We start from the raw sequence: 21241 nt of genomic DNA, 5'->3' as shown, positions 1-21241 counted from the left end.
AAAAGATATGATTGGTCAATTTTATTGTCATTTGAAATTAGTCTCTAACTGAATTACTATTACCTGGCCCTCTGTAAATTTGTCGCTAAAACACCAACTACCAACATTCTTTCAAGCAATAGTAAAGGTGGCAATATTCTAATTTCTACAGAGTGTCCCTAAAGTCTGGACACTTAGGCAAAATGCATATTTTTATTAAATTTCAGTAAATTTTTCAACAACATTTTATTTCATTAGAATATTAATAAATAACATCTTCAATGTGTTTCCCACTATTTGTGATGCAAAAATGTGGGTATTTTAGTAAGCACATAGTTAGTTATGGCTAGTGATATTTCCTATGTGTCCAGACTTTAGGGACACCCTGTATATAAGGAAACAAAGGGGCTTCTTTAACACTTTACACATTGAATTCCCACATTTAAGACTTTAGATATTGTATTTAAAATGTAAAAGCTTTATTTCTGCTGCTTTACAAAAAAAGTGTCACTTACAGGGGGTCCATCGGAACCAGGTAAACCAGGCAAGCCAGGACGACCATGAGGACCCTGAAAAATACAGTCAGACAGATTGTTTCACACAAATATTTATTTTGTGACTTTTACATTAATTTCCTCTACAAATACTGCAGTAAGTTGTGGAAACCTGACTCCTAAACACAAATCAATGTCCATTACCATGAAGTTGGTCTTCTTTTGTTGCCAGACAAGCCTCCACTATTGGATTATAGCGATAATTCAGTTATTTTCTCACTAACCCTGGGCACAGAAACCCTTTCCAAAAAGCTTCTAAAAGTAGACTTTGTTCTGACAATGCCTCCAGATAGAATTTGGAACTTCATGATAATTAAGAATTTTTCAAGTTTTTTTTTTCTTTTTTACGCACAATGGTTCTTTACTTGGAGCTTCATGGCTGAGCTGCTGTTGATCCTGGACGTTTCCACTTTACAATACACATTCTACTACAATGTTCTACAAAAGTGCTACCATATGGAGGTTACGTGGATGTATGCCTGCATTTATGCTTCAACAATGGAGGCACTTACTTTTTCACCTGGTGGTCCAATTGGTCCTTGTGGTCCGGGCAACCCCTGCAAGGCAAACAGAGCTTAAGTGTGTGTGTTTGTGTGTGAGCTGAGAGCTAATAATGCCCCTATTGTGTTCTCGCAAAGTAAATGTTACCATGCTGCAGTGTGTGTTTACAGTGTGTGTGTCTGTGTGTGTGTCTGTAAAATGTGAACTCTGTGCTGTATGAATGAGATGCTTTTTAAGGTTCCTCACTTCCCTCAGACTACAGAAACACTGAGGCACTGAGAGTCACTTCAGTACTAAATTCCACTGAGACCAAAAATCTGAGGTAATTATTAGTAAGAGCTTAACAGAGTCAAATGGTAAACTGTAAGTCTACACGCAAATATATCAAACAGTGATATGATTGTTGCTTTCATATAATAAATAGGCATGTTCATATCTAGAACATTACACATGTATTAAAGATAAAACAAATGTTTAGTACTGTTACATTCATTTACACACGCACACACACATATTTTTTAACAGTAGAGTGTAATTTTATGTGATTTGTCCAAATTTTATTAAAAGAATTCAAAAATATTCTTTAAAAAAGCTGAATTTGTGTAGGATAATATGGTTTATTTACTGCAAATGCTACTGCAAGGTAATTAAATAAATCAATACATTTATAACATGCTAACTATTATTCCTATAATAGTTGTTTTTTTATAAAATATACTAAACACTTTATTACATGTGTAAAATGAGTATATGACATGATGAATTTGATAAATTAATAACAAACAAAAAAATATACTTTGGATAAAAGCATCTGCTAAATGCCATGATTGTAACCTATTATTATTATTATTACTATTATTACTATTATTATTATTATTTTTATTATTATTGCTTACATATTATGACTGCTTAATTAGTATTATTATTATTATCATTATTATTATTACTATTATTATTATTATTTTTATTATATTACTTAAATATTGACTGCTTAATTATTATTATAAATTTTTTTTTTTCATTTTCTTCTCTTTTTTATCATTATATTTTACTAATATTACAATTTACTAATTACCATATATATATATATATATATATTTATTTTATTATTATTTTTTTTTTTTACCAATAATACTTTTGCTTTTTTTACCTTTACCTGAGTGAAATGTGGTTGCATGAAATAGAATTGTGCATTAAATATGCAAGCACATGACCTGGTATGACTGTAAATGTATTATGAAAAGTCGGCATCAATTAATATAATATTTTAGCAATTAAATTATTGAGTCTGATTTTGGTTAATGACAACTTACTTGAGTTCCTGGGATTCCCTGCTGTCCTGGAGGACCTGGTTCTCCTTGAGGTCCCTAAAAACAACACAGACATGAACATTCAGCCTCAGTCAGAAAAGAATGTGCTAGATAAACATTGCTCAAACTGTGAAAGAATTCATTCAGTTAACATTTTACTAATGGTCACATGCTTGCTGTAAGGGTAAACACAATGTAATCACAAAATGAACGGTTGTTGTTAAGTTATAGAACATGCTAGTATTTAGTTAAGCATCTGTAGTATCTTACAGTCATTTTAATGTTTTGTTTACTTTCATGGCTGGTTTGCCATTCCCAGACAGCTGCTGACCTGAGGTAAAAGGTTTGACATTCTTCTTCACTTTAACAGAAGCTGTTAATTGTGGTGTTGCTTAGACGTATTTTACAAGTGGATTCAAAGTAAACAGTCTGTGTGTCGGAACCAGGGAGCTAGTCTGTGTTGTTAGGTTACCAGAGGTCATGCAAGATTCAAATGGGACTCAAACTTTAACCTCTACAACAGAAACTTTGCTAACTACTTAACCCGAATTTGGCCTAGTCAAACAGGTAAACAAAAGTCAGGCCAAAAATGGTATCTAAAAGTCAGCCCACTACCACTGGTATCTAAAATTCTAATCCCCAGTGGTGCTATTGGCCAGTCTCACACAGTCATGATTGAATATAACTAAGGGGGGTAAATGGCAGAGGCCTAGCGATTATTTGGCGTCCTGTCCAGAGTGTGTTACTACATTGCACCTAGTGATGTAAGGGAAACCAGACTCTTACTTGACTTTTACCAATGTAAAGTGGTGGGAAAAAAAACTAATAAAATGAAATAAGCAATAGATTGGCAATTGGTATTGGTATAGAAGTTGGGAACTTATTTTAGATTCTTGACTAGAAAACAAAAAATGTCCATTAACAATTCCTACTGTGCCCTACTAATAGATGAAGTAATATTAAGTTAGATTTAGCAAGTGCATTAAAATGTATATGTGTAAAATATGACATTAAAATCCTAATAAATTATTCAACTAATAAATAAATAAAGAAATGAAATTCATGTTTTATTATTCATATCTTAAAAAAACACCTGTTCATAAACTAGCAACTCACTGCAAATTACCCAAACAATGTATTTTATTAAGATATTTTGCAACTGTACTTCCAGATAAAACAAAACTAAGATAGAACTAAAATAAGAAGAGGGATAACTAGATCTTACCATATTTCCTTTGGCACCCTGAGGACCGTCCACACCAGCTACTCCCTGTGGAGATCCATCATTTCTAATTAGCACCATGTTACTAAAAACAAAAGCTGACATGAAAAAAAGTAAATACTTACAGGCTGACCAGGGGGTCCTGGAGGACCTCGTGGACCTAGCAAACCTCTTGGGCCCTGATGGGAGAAAAATAAACACACAATCACATGATTACTTCAGCAATGGCCATACCCAAAAGGGCAGAGCTTGCCTTGCCATGGAGGTGCCAGGTGACTTTCTGCACCTGCAATATTACAAGAATGAACCCTACTGCAGGATGCCTAACTTTGGCTATAGAGACATAAACGAAATTAAAGTAATAGCTTAAATTACAAGTGGCCAAAATCCATAGCCGGAGCAGAGAGGAAGTAGCACACTCCACATGCTTGACCAGTAAGAGAAAAAGAGAGACGTCAGAAAGTGCAGGTGGCCATGTGCTCGCCCCATAGGGGCATCATCAACAAGCATCAAGTTAAACACAAGACCACACAGAATGGCAGGAAGGGATAGATAAAGAGTCAAAATGAGAACCAAGTTGCCATCAACATCAGTTACTTAATCTATCAGCAGGTGGCAACCCAAGCTTAAAAAAAGAACTAAACCAAACTAAAAAAGGGAAAAGGTGGACTGCCACTCCAACACCTTATGGACCTTGAATGGCAGCCACCTCACAGAAATGCAACTACAACACCACTGGAGACAGCTTGCATCCAGGGCAGGTTGCTCGTGGCAGCCAACTTCAAGTGTTAAAATGCCAGATCTCAGAAAAAAAGAAATCAAAAGAATGCCAGTAAAAGGGACAGAGGAAAAAAGAGGTAAGCAGATACAAGTCCACACAAAGTCTCAACATGAGCAATCAATTGGCCAACAGATAGCTGGTAAACAAAAGTCTATCCCAGGTACAACTGTTATTAATGCCTAATTAGGTGCAGAAACTGCTGATTAAAGGAACTGGTACTGTCAGTCATCTGTGCCTCCAAGCCACCTACCGGCCAATAAAAGCATGGCAGATGGGCATGATACTTTAATCCGTGCCTCTTGTCAATGTATATGCCCAGTGGCCCCATCAAAATTCTGATGTGTTAGGCACTGGGTACATAAAACTAAGGGAACTAGTATCTAGGGTATTGATATAAAAGACCCTATTATAATAGTAAAATGGAAATAAGGTACTGGGAACTTGTACCCCTGTAAATATTGAACTCTAGAAACAGAGCACGGTGAAAGTATAGAGACCTTAAAATATAGGTACGGAGCGCTTTGGAGACTCTTAAAATTACAGGACACATAAAACAGAACTGGCAATATAAGAATCTAATAACATAGAACACTGAAAATATTAGAGACTGGGAACACAGAATCTAAGATCATTAAACACTGGAAACATAGGGGACTGAAAACATGAATTTGCAAACAAAGAACACAGTCAAAATAAAGGACTGGGAATCTAAGAATCTAAGAACATACGCCAAAAGCAGTTGGACACCCGACCATAAGCTTGCTGGACATGTCATTTCGAAAACACATGGTACTAAAATAGAGTGACAGCTATGTGATCTTTTCAGCTATAACAACAGCCACTCCTCTGGGAAGGCTTCTCACAAGTCTCTGAAGTATGTCTATGGCAATATGTACCCATTCAGTCAAAGGAGCTTTTATATGGCTGGGAAAGCATGTTAGTCAAGAAAGTTCCAGTTTATTCCAAAGCTGTTCAGTAGGGTCAATGTCAGGGCTCTGTGCAGGCCTCTGGAGTTTCTTTAAACCCTTTTTACTTCATGTTATTATAGACCTTGCTTTGTGTACAGTGGCACAGTCATGCCGGGGCAAGAAAATGCACACTTACACTCTCTCCAGACAAACCACGTGGTCCAATCTCTCCATCCTCTCCCTACAGAGAAACACAACATGACAACAGTTTTAGATTTCACTCAAAGTGATCACAATCACACAATACTGGACATTTCAATTTTTACATTAGGAAAAGTTACTCACTCTAGGTCCGTCTTCTCCTGGAGCACCATGGGGTCCAAGGGGACCTAAATCTCCCTAATAAACAAGAAATAAATCCTGTTGGTTTCCTTTTCTTGGGTGCAATAATGCAATGTTTAGGAACGTTTACGACTGAATTAGTTTAGGAACTACATTCAGAAGTGGAACATATCACATAATAAGTGATCTGCTTTCCAAACCTACAAGATATTTTAGTAAGTAACAGCATTTAAAATATAAAAAAATAGATCAAACTGTTTTTATAACATTAATATGTATTATATAGACTATAGGAACCTAGGTGGACTATTATGCTAGCCGACCATTGAGATCTAGGTTTGAGTCTCAGCTGAGCTATTGGCAAGCTGTAAATCTACACAGACATGTTTAAGTATGTGTGAGGTAGGGAATGCTCAAATTCCTGTTATTGACTGGTGCCCTGTCCAGGGTATCCCTGCCTTGTTCCATTGTTTCTCAGTGAAACTGGATCTGTCATGACCCTGACCAGAATAACGCCATGATAAATATGAAATAAAATAGATTATTTATTATTTAACAAATTGGACATATCAGTAATTTTTGGACGCTTCATCACAACAGAACGTTACAATGCAGGTAGGACGTGAGGTTACTGACAACACTGCCTAGCAGTAAGCGTTCAATCATATAGTTAATGCTTGTATGAACTGTTTATTTCAGTGCACCAGTGTGTGTATGCGTGTGTGTGTGTGTTGGGAATGTAGGCCCACATTTCATGACGTTCCTCCAGACGCTGGAAATACGCTTCAATTCCTCCACCCCTTAGAGACTCAAATATCTCACAAATGCAATAAAGCAGGACTGTAATTAGTAATTTGTGTTTGTTGTATAAGCATGCGTTCATGTAGACCACACTGGTAGTGGTGATGTGTGCACAGCTCTGATTGGTTAATGTAAATACTTAGAGTTACAGGTACAATCGGGTCTGAGATTTTCATCAAGCTATCAGTAGTCAGAAAATGAACAGCAGGGGAGGCAGGCAATCTCTGATCAGCTATCCACACTATGTTATTAATTATTTCTATTAATTAAATCCACCTGCAAGCCTCAGATTCGATGGCTTTCACATTAACATACCTAGGTTCATTGTTTTATCCATTTCCTTAAATGAAGTGGATTTTTCTTGGCATTTTAATTTACTCTAGCATGTTAGGTTACATAAATGTATATATAATGTAGATCTTTCACCATCTACCTTAAATAATATTGTGAAAAAAAAAAAAATCTGGGAATCTGGAGAAATTGCAGTCCGACCCTGACCAGGATGAAGAGGTTAATGACAATAAAATAAAAATGAATAAAGTGTGTTTCTGAACTCAAAACATCTGTACCAGGCACAGTTTTTATGCTGTACTAGAGTTTAAGTAAATTAACTGTTACTCTTAGACGCAAGGTAAGGAGAGAGTGTAGGGTCAGATTTGCATTGCATCATGTCTGCACCGTCTAGACCTCTATAATCCATATTATCCATGTAATACAGGCCTACACATCTCAGAAAACTAGAGATCTGGATCTCTATCTTATTTTGGGATTTAGCCTCATGGAAGCTGATTAACAGGTGATGTGACTATGTGATATGATCTGTAATGACACTGAAGGATCTCCAACACACTGCATGTTTATCAGTTAGAATGTTGCCCCAGAATCAGATACCCTGGAAAAGTTTACTTACTAATGCACAGTAAATAAAACACAGCCTATGGTTCACCAACTCGTTAATCAGTTGTATAGCACATATTGTTAGTTGTCAGTAGTGCACATACCAGTTTGAGAAGTTTTATATTAGTGTTTGTTGTGCTGTGTTGTGTTGCTTTGTGTGAGTTGCTGAACATGTATTCATTAGTGCCAAAAGACCATTGATGTGTTTGGAATACACAGAGCCTAATACTGGTTGTACTCACCCTGTGTCCTTTCTCTCCTGGAAGACCTGGAAGACCATCAAACCCTCTGTCACCCTACACACAGGTCAGAGGTACAATATTAGCTTGAAATGAGAAACTATTCCTTTTCTGTGATCTACTAATTGGACAAACTATAATGAGGCATAACATTATGACCACCTTCCTAATATTGTGTTGGTGCCCCTTTTGCTGCCAAAACAGCCCTGCAACTGTGATGCACTGTGTATTCTGACACCTTTCTATAAGAAGCAGCATTAACTTCTTCAGCAATTTGAGCTACAGTAGCTCGTCTGTTGGATCGGACCACACGGGCCAGCCTTCACTCCCCACGTGCATCAATGAGCCTTGGCCGCCCATGTTCCTTCCTTGGACCACCTTTGATAGATACTGACCACTGCAGACTGGGAACACTCCACAAGAGCTGCAGTTTTGGAGATGCTCTGACTCAGTCGTCTAGCCATCACAATTTGGCCCTTGTCAGACTCACTCAAATCCTTACACTTGCCCATTTTTACTTCTTCTAACACATCAACTTTGAGGATAAAATGTTCACTTGCTGCCTAATATATCCCACCCACTAACAGGTGCCGTGATGAAGAGATTATCAGTGTTACTCACTTCACCGGTCAGTGCTCATAATGTTATGCCTGGTCGGTATATATATGGCCAGAAGTATGTCTGTCCATTTAAAAAAGCCTTTGGTTTAGAATAGGATGTCAAATATGTTTGGCCTTAAAGTGTTCATAGTGTGTAGTGAGTATATGATACTGCTATTCTTCTGCATAGTGGTCAATAGTTTCAGCCATTCATACCTTGGCTCCAGACTCTCCAGGCATTCCCCGAGCTCCATCGCTACCAGCACGACCCTGTCAAACACATTAGAAACAACATTAAGATCCAATTATTATTTTGATCAAATTTGAGAAGATAAACCTACTTAATACTATTTTGATCTACATCAGACGTTTGCTAATATTATACAGCAGCCACCAGCTTGAGAAAATAAGAGCTAAGTTGCTTCCTCTGAAAGAATTGCAGCCCATGCAACACTGTTTTCATGTGCTGTAAGATATAATGGTCATTAACATAGATGATATCACTCGTCCATCAAATCTGACATGTAAATAAAAGAAATTAGACTAAATGTAAGACTGTTCACCTATTATGCCTGCCCACCACTGCTGAGATCTGGGTTCAAATTTCAGCTGTGTTATTGGCCGGCAGGGCTTTAACACATATATTATTGGCTGTGTCTGAGGGGGATGGCCAAAGCCCTGCAATGGACTGGCGCTCTATCCAGGGAATTCATGAGGTCCTGCACCCAGTGTTTTCTGGTGTTGCCACTGTTGGGCCTCTGAGCAAGTTCCTTCACCCTCAATTGCTAAAATTACATTCAGTCATAATTGTAAGTTGCTATGGATAAAGGCTTCTGATACTGTTCACATTGGAAAGGCTTTTCAAAGCAAACTGGAAGCCTAATTCACTCCTGTTATTAGATTAATGACTTGGAGGAATGGAACTCCAGACACTGCACCTCAAACAGTTAAAACAGTTGTACTCCTTTTACCCCTAACGTCAAGGGCTTAGAGAGTGTTGGACATTGTGTTGGACCAGAATCACTACCAACACAACATAAGCAAATACTGCAAATATAAAATATATACAGTGTATCACAAAAGTGAGTACACCCCTCACATTTCTGCAAATATTTTATTATATCTTTTCATGGGACAACACTATAGACATGAAACTTGGATATAACTTAGAGTAGTCAGTGTACAACTTGTATAGCAGTGTAGATTTACTGTCTTCTGAAAATAACTCAACACACAGCCATTAATGTCTAAATGGCTGGCAACATAAGTGAGTACACCCCACAGTGAACATGTCCAAATTGTGCCCAAAGTGTCAATATTTTGTGTGACCACCATTATTATCCAGCACTGCCTTAACCCTCCTGGGCATGGAATTCACCAGAGCTGCACAGGTTGCTACTGGAATCATCTTCCACTCCTCCATGATGACATCACGGAGCTGGATGTTAGACACCTTGAACTCCTCCACCTTCCATTTGAGGATGCGCCACAGGTGCTCAATTGGGTTTAGTCCATCACCTTTACCTTCAGCTTCCTCAGCAAGGCAGTTGTCATCTTGGAGGTTGTGTTTGGGGTCAGTTTTCGAAGGGAGGGAATCATGCTCTGTTTCAGAATGTCACAGTACATGTTGGAATTCATGTTTCCCTCAATGAACTGCAGCTCCCCAGTGCCAGCAACACTCATGCAGCCCAAGACCATGATGCTACCACCACCATGCTTGACTGTAGGCAAGATACAGTTGTCTTGGTACTTCTCACCAGGGCGCCGCCACACATGCTGGACACCATCTGAGCCAAACAAGTTTATCTTGGTCTCGTCAGACCACAGGGCATTCCAGTAATCCATGTTCTTGGACTGCTTGTCTTCAGCAAACTGTTTGCGGGCTTTCTTGTGCGTCAGCTTCCTTCTGGGATGACGACCATGCTGACCGAGTTGATGCAGTGTGCGGCGTATGGTCTGAGCACTGACAGGCTGACCTCCCACGTCTTCAACCTCTGCAGCAATGCTGGCAGCACTCATGTGTCTATTTTTTAAAGCCAACCTCTGGATATGACGCCGAACACGTGGACTCAACTTCTTTGGTCGACCCTGGCGAAGCCTGTTCCGAGTGGAACCTGTCCTGGAAAACCGCTGTATGACCTTGGCCACCATGCTGAAGCTCAGTTTCAGGGTGTTAGCAATCTTCTTATAGCCCAGGCCATCTTTGTGGAGAGCAACAATTCTATTTCTCACATCCTCAGAGAGTTCTTTGCCATGAGGTGCCATGTTGAATATCCAGTGGCCAGTATGAGAGAATTGTACCCAAAACACCAAATTTAACAGCCCTGCTCCCCATTTACACCTGGGACCTTGACACATGACACCAGGGAGGGACAACGACACATTTGGGCACAATTTGGACATGTTCACTGTGGGGTGTACTCACTTATGTTGCCAGCTATTTAGACATTAATGGCTGTGTGTTGAGTTATTTTCAGAAGACAGTAAATCTACACTGCTATACAAGTTGTACACTGACTACTCTAAGTTATATCCAAGTTTCATGTCTATAGTGTTGTCCCATGAAAAGATATAATGAAATATTTGCAGAAATGTGAGGGGTGTACTCACTTTTGTGATACACTGTATATATATATATATATATATATATATATATATATATATGTGTGTGTGTGTGTGTGTGTGTGTATACATAAATAATGCTTTCATATTTCTGTCCCTGAAAACTAGAATTATCTCCTCTTATTTGAACCTTTTCAAACTAATGCTTCAGTCACCCTACACCCCTCAACCCTGACACACCGTAGTCTAAACACCTGGCAACCCTGCTCTCAACATAAAACCATGTGCTGTGTCTTTTATTTGTGACAGGAATTTCCCTTTTTTGGGGGGCTGTGGGTACTCTTACTTCAATGTAAACCACTAACCCTTTTTCCAGACTGTCCCACTGGTCCTGCTGGTCCTTGTACACCTCTTGGACCCTGCAGAGAACAGTTTGATTAGTCAGATAATCCCAATAACCGTTCAGGTATAAAAAAAAAAAACATGTTAATTTAAAGAAGAAGAAAAAATAAGCATAAGGTTTAGATGTTTGAGTTCTTACTTGAGGACCATGGTCTCCAGATTCACCCTTCAGGCCGGGGGAACCGTGAAGTCCCTGTTAGAAAGAATGCGAAAAATGGAGGGCCGTGAGAGATGGATAATCAGTCACATCTTACAGACCTAGGTTAAAAGTGTGTATTGCACTTTTATCTACAGCAGATGGCAGTCTTTCATTAAAATATAGTTATTGTAGTCTACTACTGCTTTATATGAGCAGTAACGCATGTTTGATAGATTCCCCGGTTCGGAGACATCACTAGTAAGAAAACCACTAAAGATATCAACATTAGGAGGAGTGAAATTGGGATTCCCTTCTCTCTATGTAGAATAACAAGACTTCTACAGATCTTTGAATGCTTCATATCTCTGGCAGATCTCCAAACTTTACTTTTCCAAGTTAGAAGTCAGCCTTGAACCAACACCTGCAGATAATAGACCTTGGGGGAAAACATCTTACTCCAATTGTCGAGCTGTTTTTAATTCAAAACTGTAATACAGTTCCTTAGATGTTCCTCTGAAAAAAGTCCAAAACAAGCTTCTGAAAGGCTAAAGCCAGGTAACACAATGAAATGAGGTCCCTAGCTGTCCATCAGACGGAAGGACAGGTAGTAAAAAGTGCACTTCTAAACCAAAACCGGAAACGACACTTTATGGTCAGAAGTATGTGAACACATCTGATTTTTTTTAACTACACAGGTTAGCAATTGATTTGGAAAACAACTAAATTCAGTCTATAGAAGCAGCGTCCACACACTTTTAGCCATATAGTGTAGCAACCAGTATATGGTCAATAACATTTTTTTGCATTTTAAATGCTGCTTTGGTAGTATTAAATTATGAGAGATAATATAGAGCATTTTAATGTACAGTCCTATATTGTCATTTATTAAAAATTACTTTCCTAAAATTTCTATACCTGTTAGAAGTGGATGTGTCTAAAATGCCATAACAATTACATTTATAGCAGAACAGCCCACACTACCGTGTCATTACCATATTAGTGTTAATGCAGTGCTAAGAATATTATGTTTGTTTGTTTGTTTATTAGGATTTTAACGTCATGTTTTACACTTTGGTTACATTCATGACAGGAACGGTAGTTACTCATTATACAAGGTTCATCAGTTCACAAGATTATATCAAACACAGTCATGGCCAATGTAGTATCTCTAATTCACCTCACTTGCATGTCTTTGGACTGTGGGAGGAAACCGGAGCACCCGGAGGAAACCCACACAGACACGGGAAGGCTACGAATATTATTATTATTATTTAGCCAAATAAGATCTGGTCAGTGGGGGTGATATTGGGGTCCTTTTCAAATGATAAATGAGGTACAGTGGTGACAAAATGTACAGAGCAACAGATGGGCTACAGTAAGTAATTGTATACCCACAAGGTTTATCTGTATGTAGGCCAAGCTCATAAAATACTCAAATAATGTACCCACCATCTATATTGTAATAAAGCGTTTGGTAAGTGAATATTTGACACTTACAATCTGTTTGATTATAAGATAATCTGATAATAAATCTGATAATAAATGGGGGACTCACCACAGGGCCAGGTCGTCCAGTTAGACCCATCGGACCTGAAGAACCTCGCATAGCCAGCTATACAAAAAAACAGAGAGAGAGAAGAGAAGAGAAAGAGAGATATGTAAACATGGTTGCATTTCTATATTTGTACAACAAATACTATGCCTGCATCTAAAATCTACCCAAAGGCCACAGCCAAGTATCCCCACAAAGTCAAAATTATCACAAAGTCTCATCATTATGGCAACTTTTGCTCCCCACAAAGAGGTAAATGCACACCCACACACAGAAATAAATACACACCAATCTATTTTTTATGTAACATTTAAATAAACTGCCCCAAACCACATTCACCTTCCTCTCTCTAAATAAACACACAAGTAGTGGTGTGTGTATGTGTGTTTTTGTGAGTGGTTTTTACAGATAAAGAATCCAGGGCTAGCTCACAGCCGGTCGTGAACCAAGCATCAGGGTGGACACATATCAGTGCACCCTCAGTGCTGGTCTCAATGCTGGGTAAATAGGAGGGTTGCATCAGGAAGGAAACAAATACTGTGCCAAATTAAATATGCGGATAAGTGATCTGCTGAAAGCAATCATTCATTAAAGATGAGTACATATCTGACAAATACAAACTTAAATGTTTCATTTCCTGTGACTGGATGTTTAAAACAGACTTGTCCAAAAACCTGCTTCGTTCGTCTATTTGTTCTATCGCCTGTCAGTTTTGGGCTGCAGACTTTGATTTGATTTTTAAAGTGGTTTTATTTTACATTTTGTTGACCTCTGGTTATTTTGTTGTTTTATTTTTGGTTGTGGCTTTTTACACACAGTATTAGTCTGTCTTAGTTAAGCATCTTGCATTTGTTGCATTTTGGTTCATTCTCCCCGGTCTTACAGGTACAGGGCTTCTATTTGAGATGCGACCCACCCCGTTACAGAAACACAGAACTCAGTGATATAGTGCCAAGACTAAGAAGATGCAATCCAATAGGCATATTTTCAGAAAGTCAACAACAAACGTATAATAGAAGACAAAAGTATAAATGTTTCTCACTGAGTTTCATTTATTGACATAAAATAGGTCACTATGAAACAAATGAAAACAAATGAAACTCAGTTTTAATAATTTCCTATAAATAAAGTATCTATCTATCTGTCTGTCTGTCTATCTATCTATCTATCTATCTAAAAAGAGCAGCTGTATGTTAACTTTCGACTTAACTCATAGATAGTACTTTTTGCCACATGTATTTTCTGCTGCTATTCTTAAATACCCTGTCTCCTTACTCCTCGTCTCCTTAAATACCCTACTCCTTGTGTGTGTGTGTGTGTGTGTGTTGGGAGGTAAAAATTATGGATGTTTCCTTTTACATCACTTTGCTTGACCTCTGACACCTGTTAGTCCATCTGTGAGTCAACCTTGCTGCTATTTTTACTATCTGGCAAGAGCTATTTTAACAAAAACTAAACCCTCCATCACCCCACCCTAGCCCACCAAAATGCCCCTATCAATCTCTAACCCATTCCAAACAATCTGCGTTCCCACTTTTTTGCTAAAGTTTGTAAACTTTACACCCCCACACCATTCTTAAAAACTCAATTGTTGTATTTGTTGTATTTTTTTTTTATTCTGTGCTTGCTGTATACTCACCCTGGCCTGAGAGAGGATGGCCTGAGCCTGAGCTTCTTGAGCCGACACCACTGGGCCTTTCTCACCATCACCTCCAAAACGGAACTACACAAGTAACACAAATAGTCATGTAGCATTAGCACTGGGCTAAAACTGGTTATAAAAATATATAGTTAAAAGGAAACAAACTTTCACAAATTTTCAAGCTAACGCCCAGTCCATGGGTAATAATGTAAACATGCTTCGCTTCACTGAGAATCAAACAAGATAGAAACACCTTTTTTTTCTGAATCTTTTATTATCATAAAAATCCCTTTAATAATAATAATCATAAAAATAATAATAAATCAATAAATATAACACTCAGGTGACACAGTGGCCTTTCACACTAGCCCACCATCCCTGAGATCCAGGACTGGCAATGTCTGAGAAAGGTGGATGGTCAAAGCTTTGCGATGAATTACCACCCTGTCCAGAGTATTCCTGTTTTGCACCTAGTGTTTCCCACTTAAACCCGGCCTGCTGTGACCCTGAACAACATAGAGCGGTTAATGAAAATGAAATGAAAGAATAAATAATACTGATGAACAAATAATCCTGTATTAAGTCACATACAGCCAAATATGTGCTTTTTAGATGTGTAGATTTGTTAGAAAAGGCCTCAGGAAATACACATTATGTTATAACACTATATTTATAGTGGAATGCTTATAATATTGGTTATCAATTTTTATTCATTTTAGTTGCTTACAGTGCAAATTCATTGGATGGAAAAACAGGTTAAACAGCATAAAGTATGTTTATGATGCTTTAAGTAACACAGCACATGTTCACAGCAGTTCATTTGATTTTAGGTTCTGTGTCACTGGAAATGAATTAATAAAGGTAAAGTTTTTACCGGAAGCATTAGCATGGTACCGGGAGGACCTGGAATTCCATCAGCTCCAGGGAGACCAGCACGACCAGAAGGACCCTAAATCAAAAGGAGAGAAATGAGTGTGTGATGCATTGATTAGGAACAGGGACAAAATAGAAAAGCAGTTAGTAGTAGTGAAGAACTTTTAAAAACCCCAAATCAGAAAAATGCAAACTGACTATAAAAAAATGCATATAAAAAGTTAATTGATTCTTACATTAACTTATCATTTATGTTGTTGCAGACAATATTAACCCAAGATATTTCATTTTTGTCTGGTCAACTTCATTTCATTTGTTAATATACAGTACTATGCAAAAGTCTTAGGCCACCACTAGCTTTGTTGTAGAAGCAAAGTTCCATCCATATTAATTTTTTGGTCTCTTTATTTAGATACAATCTTCTGGTATATTATACCAGGCTTCCGTTAGCACTACCCAGTGTTCTTCTTTAGATTTAGGCTGTCTTTCATTTTTTTATCTGTCCATCCCATATTGTCTCTATAATAGTTAGGCTTGGACTCTGTGGAGGCCAGTCTATGAAACACTCCCACCTGGAGTGAATTAGTTCTTAGTGATTGTCAGTCAAGAGGTACCAACATGTCAATCATCTGCACCTCCATGTCCCCTCTCTTATTTGGGAAGATTGAATGTGTAATATACAGTAGGTTGTATTAAACATAACATAACAAGTTTGTTTGTTTCCTCAGAATTTTAACATGATGTTTTACACTTTGGTAACATATGAGCTCTAAACTTGGGAACATTTAACCAGAGGTCTTGGAGGGAACCCACACAGACATATGAAGAACATGCAAACTCCACACAGAAAGAACCTGGACCACCCCATTTGGGAATTTAACCCAGGACCTTCTTGCTGTGAGGCTACAGTGCAACCTACTGAGCCACTGTCGCACCCATAATGCGGTAGAATTTTTATTAAACATCCTTCATTTTTGTGATATCATTAAAACAGAGTCTTAACACATAAAAAGGAACAAGCTAGAGTAAACTCCACCTGTTGTTCAGATGCCTTAATCAGACAGTAAAAGATTAAGCTTTTACTCCCTTTTAAATGACCAATTGTGTCCAATATTGCCTGACAAGACTTGTGGCACTGCTAAGACTCAAACCAATGTGGCAATACAGTGAAGAAATTATAATTAATTAACTATTTAATTACTTGTTAATTCTTTATTATTAATTATTTAGTAATTAACTACTTTTGAATTCTCTCCTAAGCATAGTTTTATTATTTAGATTATATGCATGTTGTAGGGTTGTTTATGTTTTTTTTTCTCCTTTTTTATTAAAAATTTTCACTAAAGTGCTCTATGGCATGTTTGATTAGTAAATTTTTTTTTTTTTTTTTTTTCAAGATTTAAATAAACAACAAAACAAACTGTAAAGCCAAAATTCTGAATCCTGAGGAAACCCTAGATTCCTCTTCTACATGCTACATTCCAAAAATCAGAAGACCTTTCCATATAAATCCAAGACTGAGCATGGACAGGAATAAACACTTACCCTGTCACCAGGATCTCCAGATGTACCAGGAGGACCTTGCAAACCTGAGGGTCCTGGAAGACCCTAAAAGCCAAAACAGACATCCAATACACTGTTAGTTCAAGTTCATACATAAAATACATCTTTGTACTCTGAGAAAGTGAAGTATCACTGTGTAATCCTGTATGGCTAGACCACACATTAATATTCTCATGGGCTGTCAAATAAACCGATTAGGCATAACATTACGACCACCTTCTTAATATTGTGTTGGTCCCCCTTTTGCTGCCAAAACAGCCCTGCAACTGTGATGCACTGTGTATTCTGACACCTTTTTATCAGAACCAGCATTAACTTCTTCAGCAATCTGAGCTACAGTAGCTCGAAATGGGCCAGCCTTCGCTCCCCACGTGCATCAATGAGCTTTGGCCACCCATGACCCTGTTGCCGATTTACCACTGTTCCTTCCTTGGACCACTTTTGATAGATACTGACCACTGCAGACCGGGAACACCCTACAAGAGCTGCAGTTTTGGAGATGCTCTGACCCAGTCGTCTAGCCATCACAATTTGGCCCTTGTCAAACTCACTTAAATCCTTACGCTTGCCTATTTTTCCTGCTACTATCACATCAACTTTGAGGATAAAATGTTCACTTGCTGCCTAATATATCCCACCCACTAGCAGGTGCCGTGTTGAAGAGATTAGTGTCATAATTCACCTGTCAGTGGTCATAATGTTATGCCTAGTTGGTGTATTTCTACACATCTTATTATGTGACTGAATAATTGAAAAACACTTTGTCCAAAATGTGCTGAATTAAGCCTTTTAATTCCTTTCTAGTTATACTGACTGCAGATTGTGACAGTGTTCATATAAACAGGGCTAGTTTGACTTCATCTATTTAAAAGTACAAGAGAGAACACAAATGGAAATTTGTTGGCGTGTAAGATTTAGTCCAGGATTCAAACAAAAAATGGTCTGTTATAGAAAAAAAGCTTCTGTCACTAGGATGACACTGTCAACAGTCAATTAAGCTTCACTAAGGATTTTAGCACTTTCATATTTTTGTTTGAAACGGTGAGGGCGGGAGGAGTATTAATTGGTCGTGTCTGAGAGACTGAGAGAGAGCTTATATATTTAAGATTCAGCGCCATCTGATTTCCACCTTTTTGGACCGCTCAAAGAAGCTTAAAGGGGAAGAAGATTTTCATGTGATGATGATGTGAAAGCGGCGGTACATCGGTGGCATTTTTTGCTGATGGCATATAAAAGTTGGTATGATGCTGGGAAAAACACATCGAAAGGTGACTGTGTAGTAAAGTGATGTAATTTGTTTTTAAAATTCTTAATAAATGGAGTAAAAAAACTGCAGACACTTTTTAAAGAACCCTTGTTCCTGCTCCAAAATCAGCATCTTAAAGCTTGAGTGAGGAGTTTTGCTGATTACATAGATGAAGATCCATCCAGATAAATGTAATCTTAGCAAAAGTTGGGTGTTTCTTTATTGCCAATAAGAACACTGGGTTTAATGATACTACGTAATCTGAAAATGGGTTACTTACAACAGGACCGGGCAATCCAGGGGGTCCCTCGACAAGCATTCCCTAAAAATACATTTAAAAAGTTAAAATTAAACCAACTGGATCATGCTGTTAATCAAAACTTTTCTCATCATAATCATTCACTCACTTTCTTAACCGCTTACCCAATTAGGATTGTGGGGGGTGCTGGAGCCTATCCCAGCTTTTCATTTGGCGCAAGGCACACAGTAACACCCTGGACTGGGCACCAGTCCATCACAGGGCAGACACACAAACACAATCATTTACCTATAGGGCAATTCAGTGTTCCCAATTAACTTGACTGCATGTCTTTGGACTGTGGGAGGAAACCGGAGCTCCCACGCAGACACGGGGAGAACATGCAAACTCCACACAGAAAGGACCCAGACCGCCCCGCCTGGGGATGGAACCCAGGACCTTCTTGCTGTGAGGCGACAGTGCTACCCACCAAGCCACTGTGCCGCCCTTCATCGCAATCAGAAAGCAATAAATTGTTCAGTTAGTTGTAGTTCATTTCACTACATTCTGAAAATAGTTCAAGCATGACACAAACAGTTAGTACCCGTACTCGTTGGCACAAAAACATAATGGCTTGCCACAAGAATTCAAATAGACCGTTACAATTTGTGTCCAAATCAAAAGGGTGTTTGTAAGGTACAGGCACTGACATTAGACAGAAAGGCCTGGCTCACAACTGACATTCCAATTCATCCAAAATACTGTATGTTTAATAGAATTGAAGTAAGGGAGAGCCCTTTATGAACATCGCTTTGTGCACAGGAGCACTGTTAGCTGAAACAGGAAAGGGCTTTAAACATTAAATTCATATTATTTATTATATATAAATGATTTTATAAACCTGTTAGCGATGGGTGTGGCTGAAAAACCATAATAAAATAATTAGGAGGGGTGTGAACATACTTGATCGTAAAGTATAGCTAGAACTGGCAAGGTGTGTTTTCACCGCCAGGTAAATTCGAAGGATTTGTTTTTTTTTTCTTTTCTTTTTTTTTTAAAGCATTTCTATCATGCTTTGATCAGCAATCAATAAAATTATCTACAAGATACACATCTATTGCAATATTGACATAAAAATGTATAGCTTTTTTTGTTGTCTTATACCAAACCCAGGAGGAAGCGCTAGTTAAAATTGAAGTTTTTCCAGTGTCTTGTTTTTGGTGTCATGTTAGCTTACAGAGTGGTGAAAACCTAATCAACTGCTTTAAAGCAAGATATCAGTTCTCCTTATGCCAAGTTCACACTACACAACTGGATCTCTTGCACTCAGGAGTCTTTTAAGTCGTAGTGTATTTCACACTACACGATTGATCGGCGATATGGGATTACACACTACACGATCTATCATCAGGAGGAATCGCAGGTGAGTCTGTCTGTTCTCCCAAACTACATTTTGTCACGAAAACACATGTAAGAAGTTCCGAGGGGTTTAATGATACCACGTCCAAAAATGCCCATCAACAATAAAAGCGAGTGATCAAAGAGTGGACTGGGCTACGCAACCAGCAGGGATTGTCTGTTCTGTAGTGAGTTGGAGGTTAATAAATATTTTTTTGCAATGCAGCGTGGGTTTTATGGTTTGTCGAGAACGATAAGGTCAGAAATACTGTAAAACGTGTGTGCCGATGTTTTCTGATAGAAATCATATTATGCCCCTGTCCCACCTTTTTACACTCCTCCCTGGGTTACCCCTCACCCCGTATCTTGCATTATCATTGGCTGTAGTTCGAGACTGCACTCATTGCCAGTTGCCCGACTGATCCAGATATTTAACATGCTAGATATTTTTCTCAAGTCGCCGAGCCGGTCAGATCGAGTCACTGAATTGTTCACACATAGCGACTGAGAGCCAAGTTTCCTCAGAGCTGCCACATCTAGTCGCGACCAGTCAGCGAGCAAAAATCTGGGAAAAAATTGTGTAGTGTAAACTAGGCATTAGCAACACCCACTCAATTGGATGGGCTTTTAACTTTGATTTACCTCAGTGGGGCTGTGACCAGGTGTTTTAAGGCACTTAACAAAGCTTCTCTTTTTGATAATTATAATAAATATGCACATTTTTACATCAGATGCACATTAGATTACTGAGAAAAATATTTTTATTTAAGGAGATAGAGCTCTGTGAGCTACATTCAAAAACGAACATCACTAATTAGTACTAGATGCACTACAAGACAAAGCAAAAGTAACTTAAAACAAGTACATCTTAAAGTCTGATCACCGTAGCTAATTACAAATAATAGCTAAACAAATAAATACTGAATACTGAATGAATACTGCCTTACAGCTGGTAAATGAATTCAGTTACACTAGTTTACTAATACAGTAGCTCATTTAGCAATGCTACTGCCTTCTTGTTTCTAGGTGGCTATTGCAAACAATCCCAGTGTGAAATCTGCACATCACTGGGTCCTGCGGGAAAGCTGAACTAATGTTTGACACTGCTGATTTTAATTATACTCTATTTAAATCAAACCTAGCAGCTCCACCTGGGTGCATGGTACATAAACTTTGTGCATGGTTTATATATAAACTATGTTTTTGACTTTGACTTACAGGCTCAATCACAGCAGGTTCTCCTTTCTCTCCTTTCTGTCCCAAAAATGCAGCACCTCCACCAACCTGATGACACACCAGGTACAAAATTAACACCCCAGTACAGACTGTGATTAAAGGAAGAATGAGTGTGCATGCAACTGTAGGAAGTTGCCACCTCTACTGAAATTCGGTGTCAAATAATGGTCTTATATGTATGCAAAGGTTTGGACACCCCAAAACATGGTGATTTTTTTAGCTCTGCATGCAACAACCATTTTCTACACAAAGTTTAA

The 21241-nt window shown here is 38.2% G+C and overlaps 1 protein-coding gene across 2 annotated transcripts in view; it reads right to left on the bottom strand.

Annotated features, from left to right (window-relative positions):
• Positions 1 to 21241, bottom strand: part of col11a1a (collagen, type XI, alpha 1a) — a 132357-nt gene that overhangs the window by 66732 nt on the left and 44384 nt on the right. For both annotated transcript variants that reach the window (XM_062992005.1, XM_062992006.1), the window contains exons 9-25: positions 20967 to 21032; positions 18393 to 18434; positions 16849 to 16911; positions 15305 to 15379; positions 14428 to 14511; positions 12792 to 12848; positions 11237 to 11290; positions 11061 to 11114; positions 8350 to 8403; positions 7538 to 7591; positions 5601 to 5654; positions 5452 to 5496; positions 3692 to 3745; positions 3570 to 3614; positions 2348 to 2401; positions 1046 to 1090; positions 495 to 548 (exon numbers count right to left, since the gene is read on the bottom strand). In XM_062992005.1, coding sequence (XP_062848075.1) covers positions 495 to 548; positions 1046 to 1090; positions 2348 to 2401; positions 3570 to 3614; positions 3692 to 3745; positions 5452 to 5496; positions 5601 to 5654; positions 7538 to 7591; positions 8350 to 8403; positions 11061 to 11114; positions 11237 to 11290; positions 12792 to 12848; positions 14428 to 14511; positions 15305 to 15379; positions 16849 to 16911; positions 18393 to 18434; positions 20967 to 21032 — 954 coding nt within the window. The remainder of the gene's footprint in view (positions 1 to 494; positions 549 to 1045; positions 1091 to 2347; positions 2402 to 3569; positions 3615 to 3691; positions 3746 to 5451; positions 5497 to 5600; positions 5655 to 7537; positions 7592 to 8349; positions 8404 to 11060; positions 11115 to 11236; positions 11291 to 12791; positions 12849 to 14427; positions 14512 to 15304; positions 15380 to 16848; positions 16912 to 18392; positions 18435 to 20966; positions 21033 to 21241) is intronic.

Source organism: Trichomycterus rosablanca, chromosome 3, assembly GCF_030014385.1.
Source record: "Trichomycterus rosablanca isolate fTriRos1 chromosome 3, fTriRos1.hap1, whole genome shotgun sequence".
Lineage (NCBI taxonomy): Eukaryota > Metazoa > Chordata > Actinopteri > Siluriformes > Trichomycteridae > Trichomycterus > Trichomycterus rosablanca.
The sequence above is the reverse complement of the archived record's forward strand: the minus strand, read 5'-3'. Positions and strand labels throughout refer to the sequence as shown.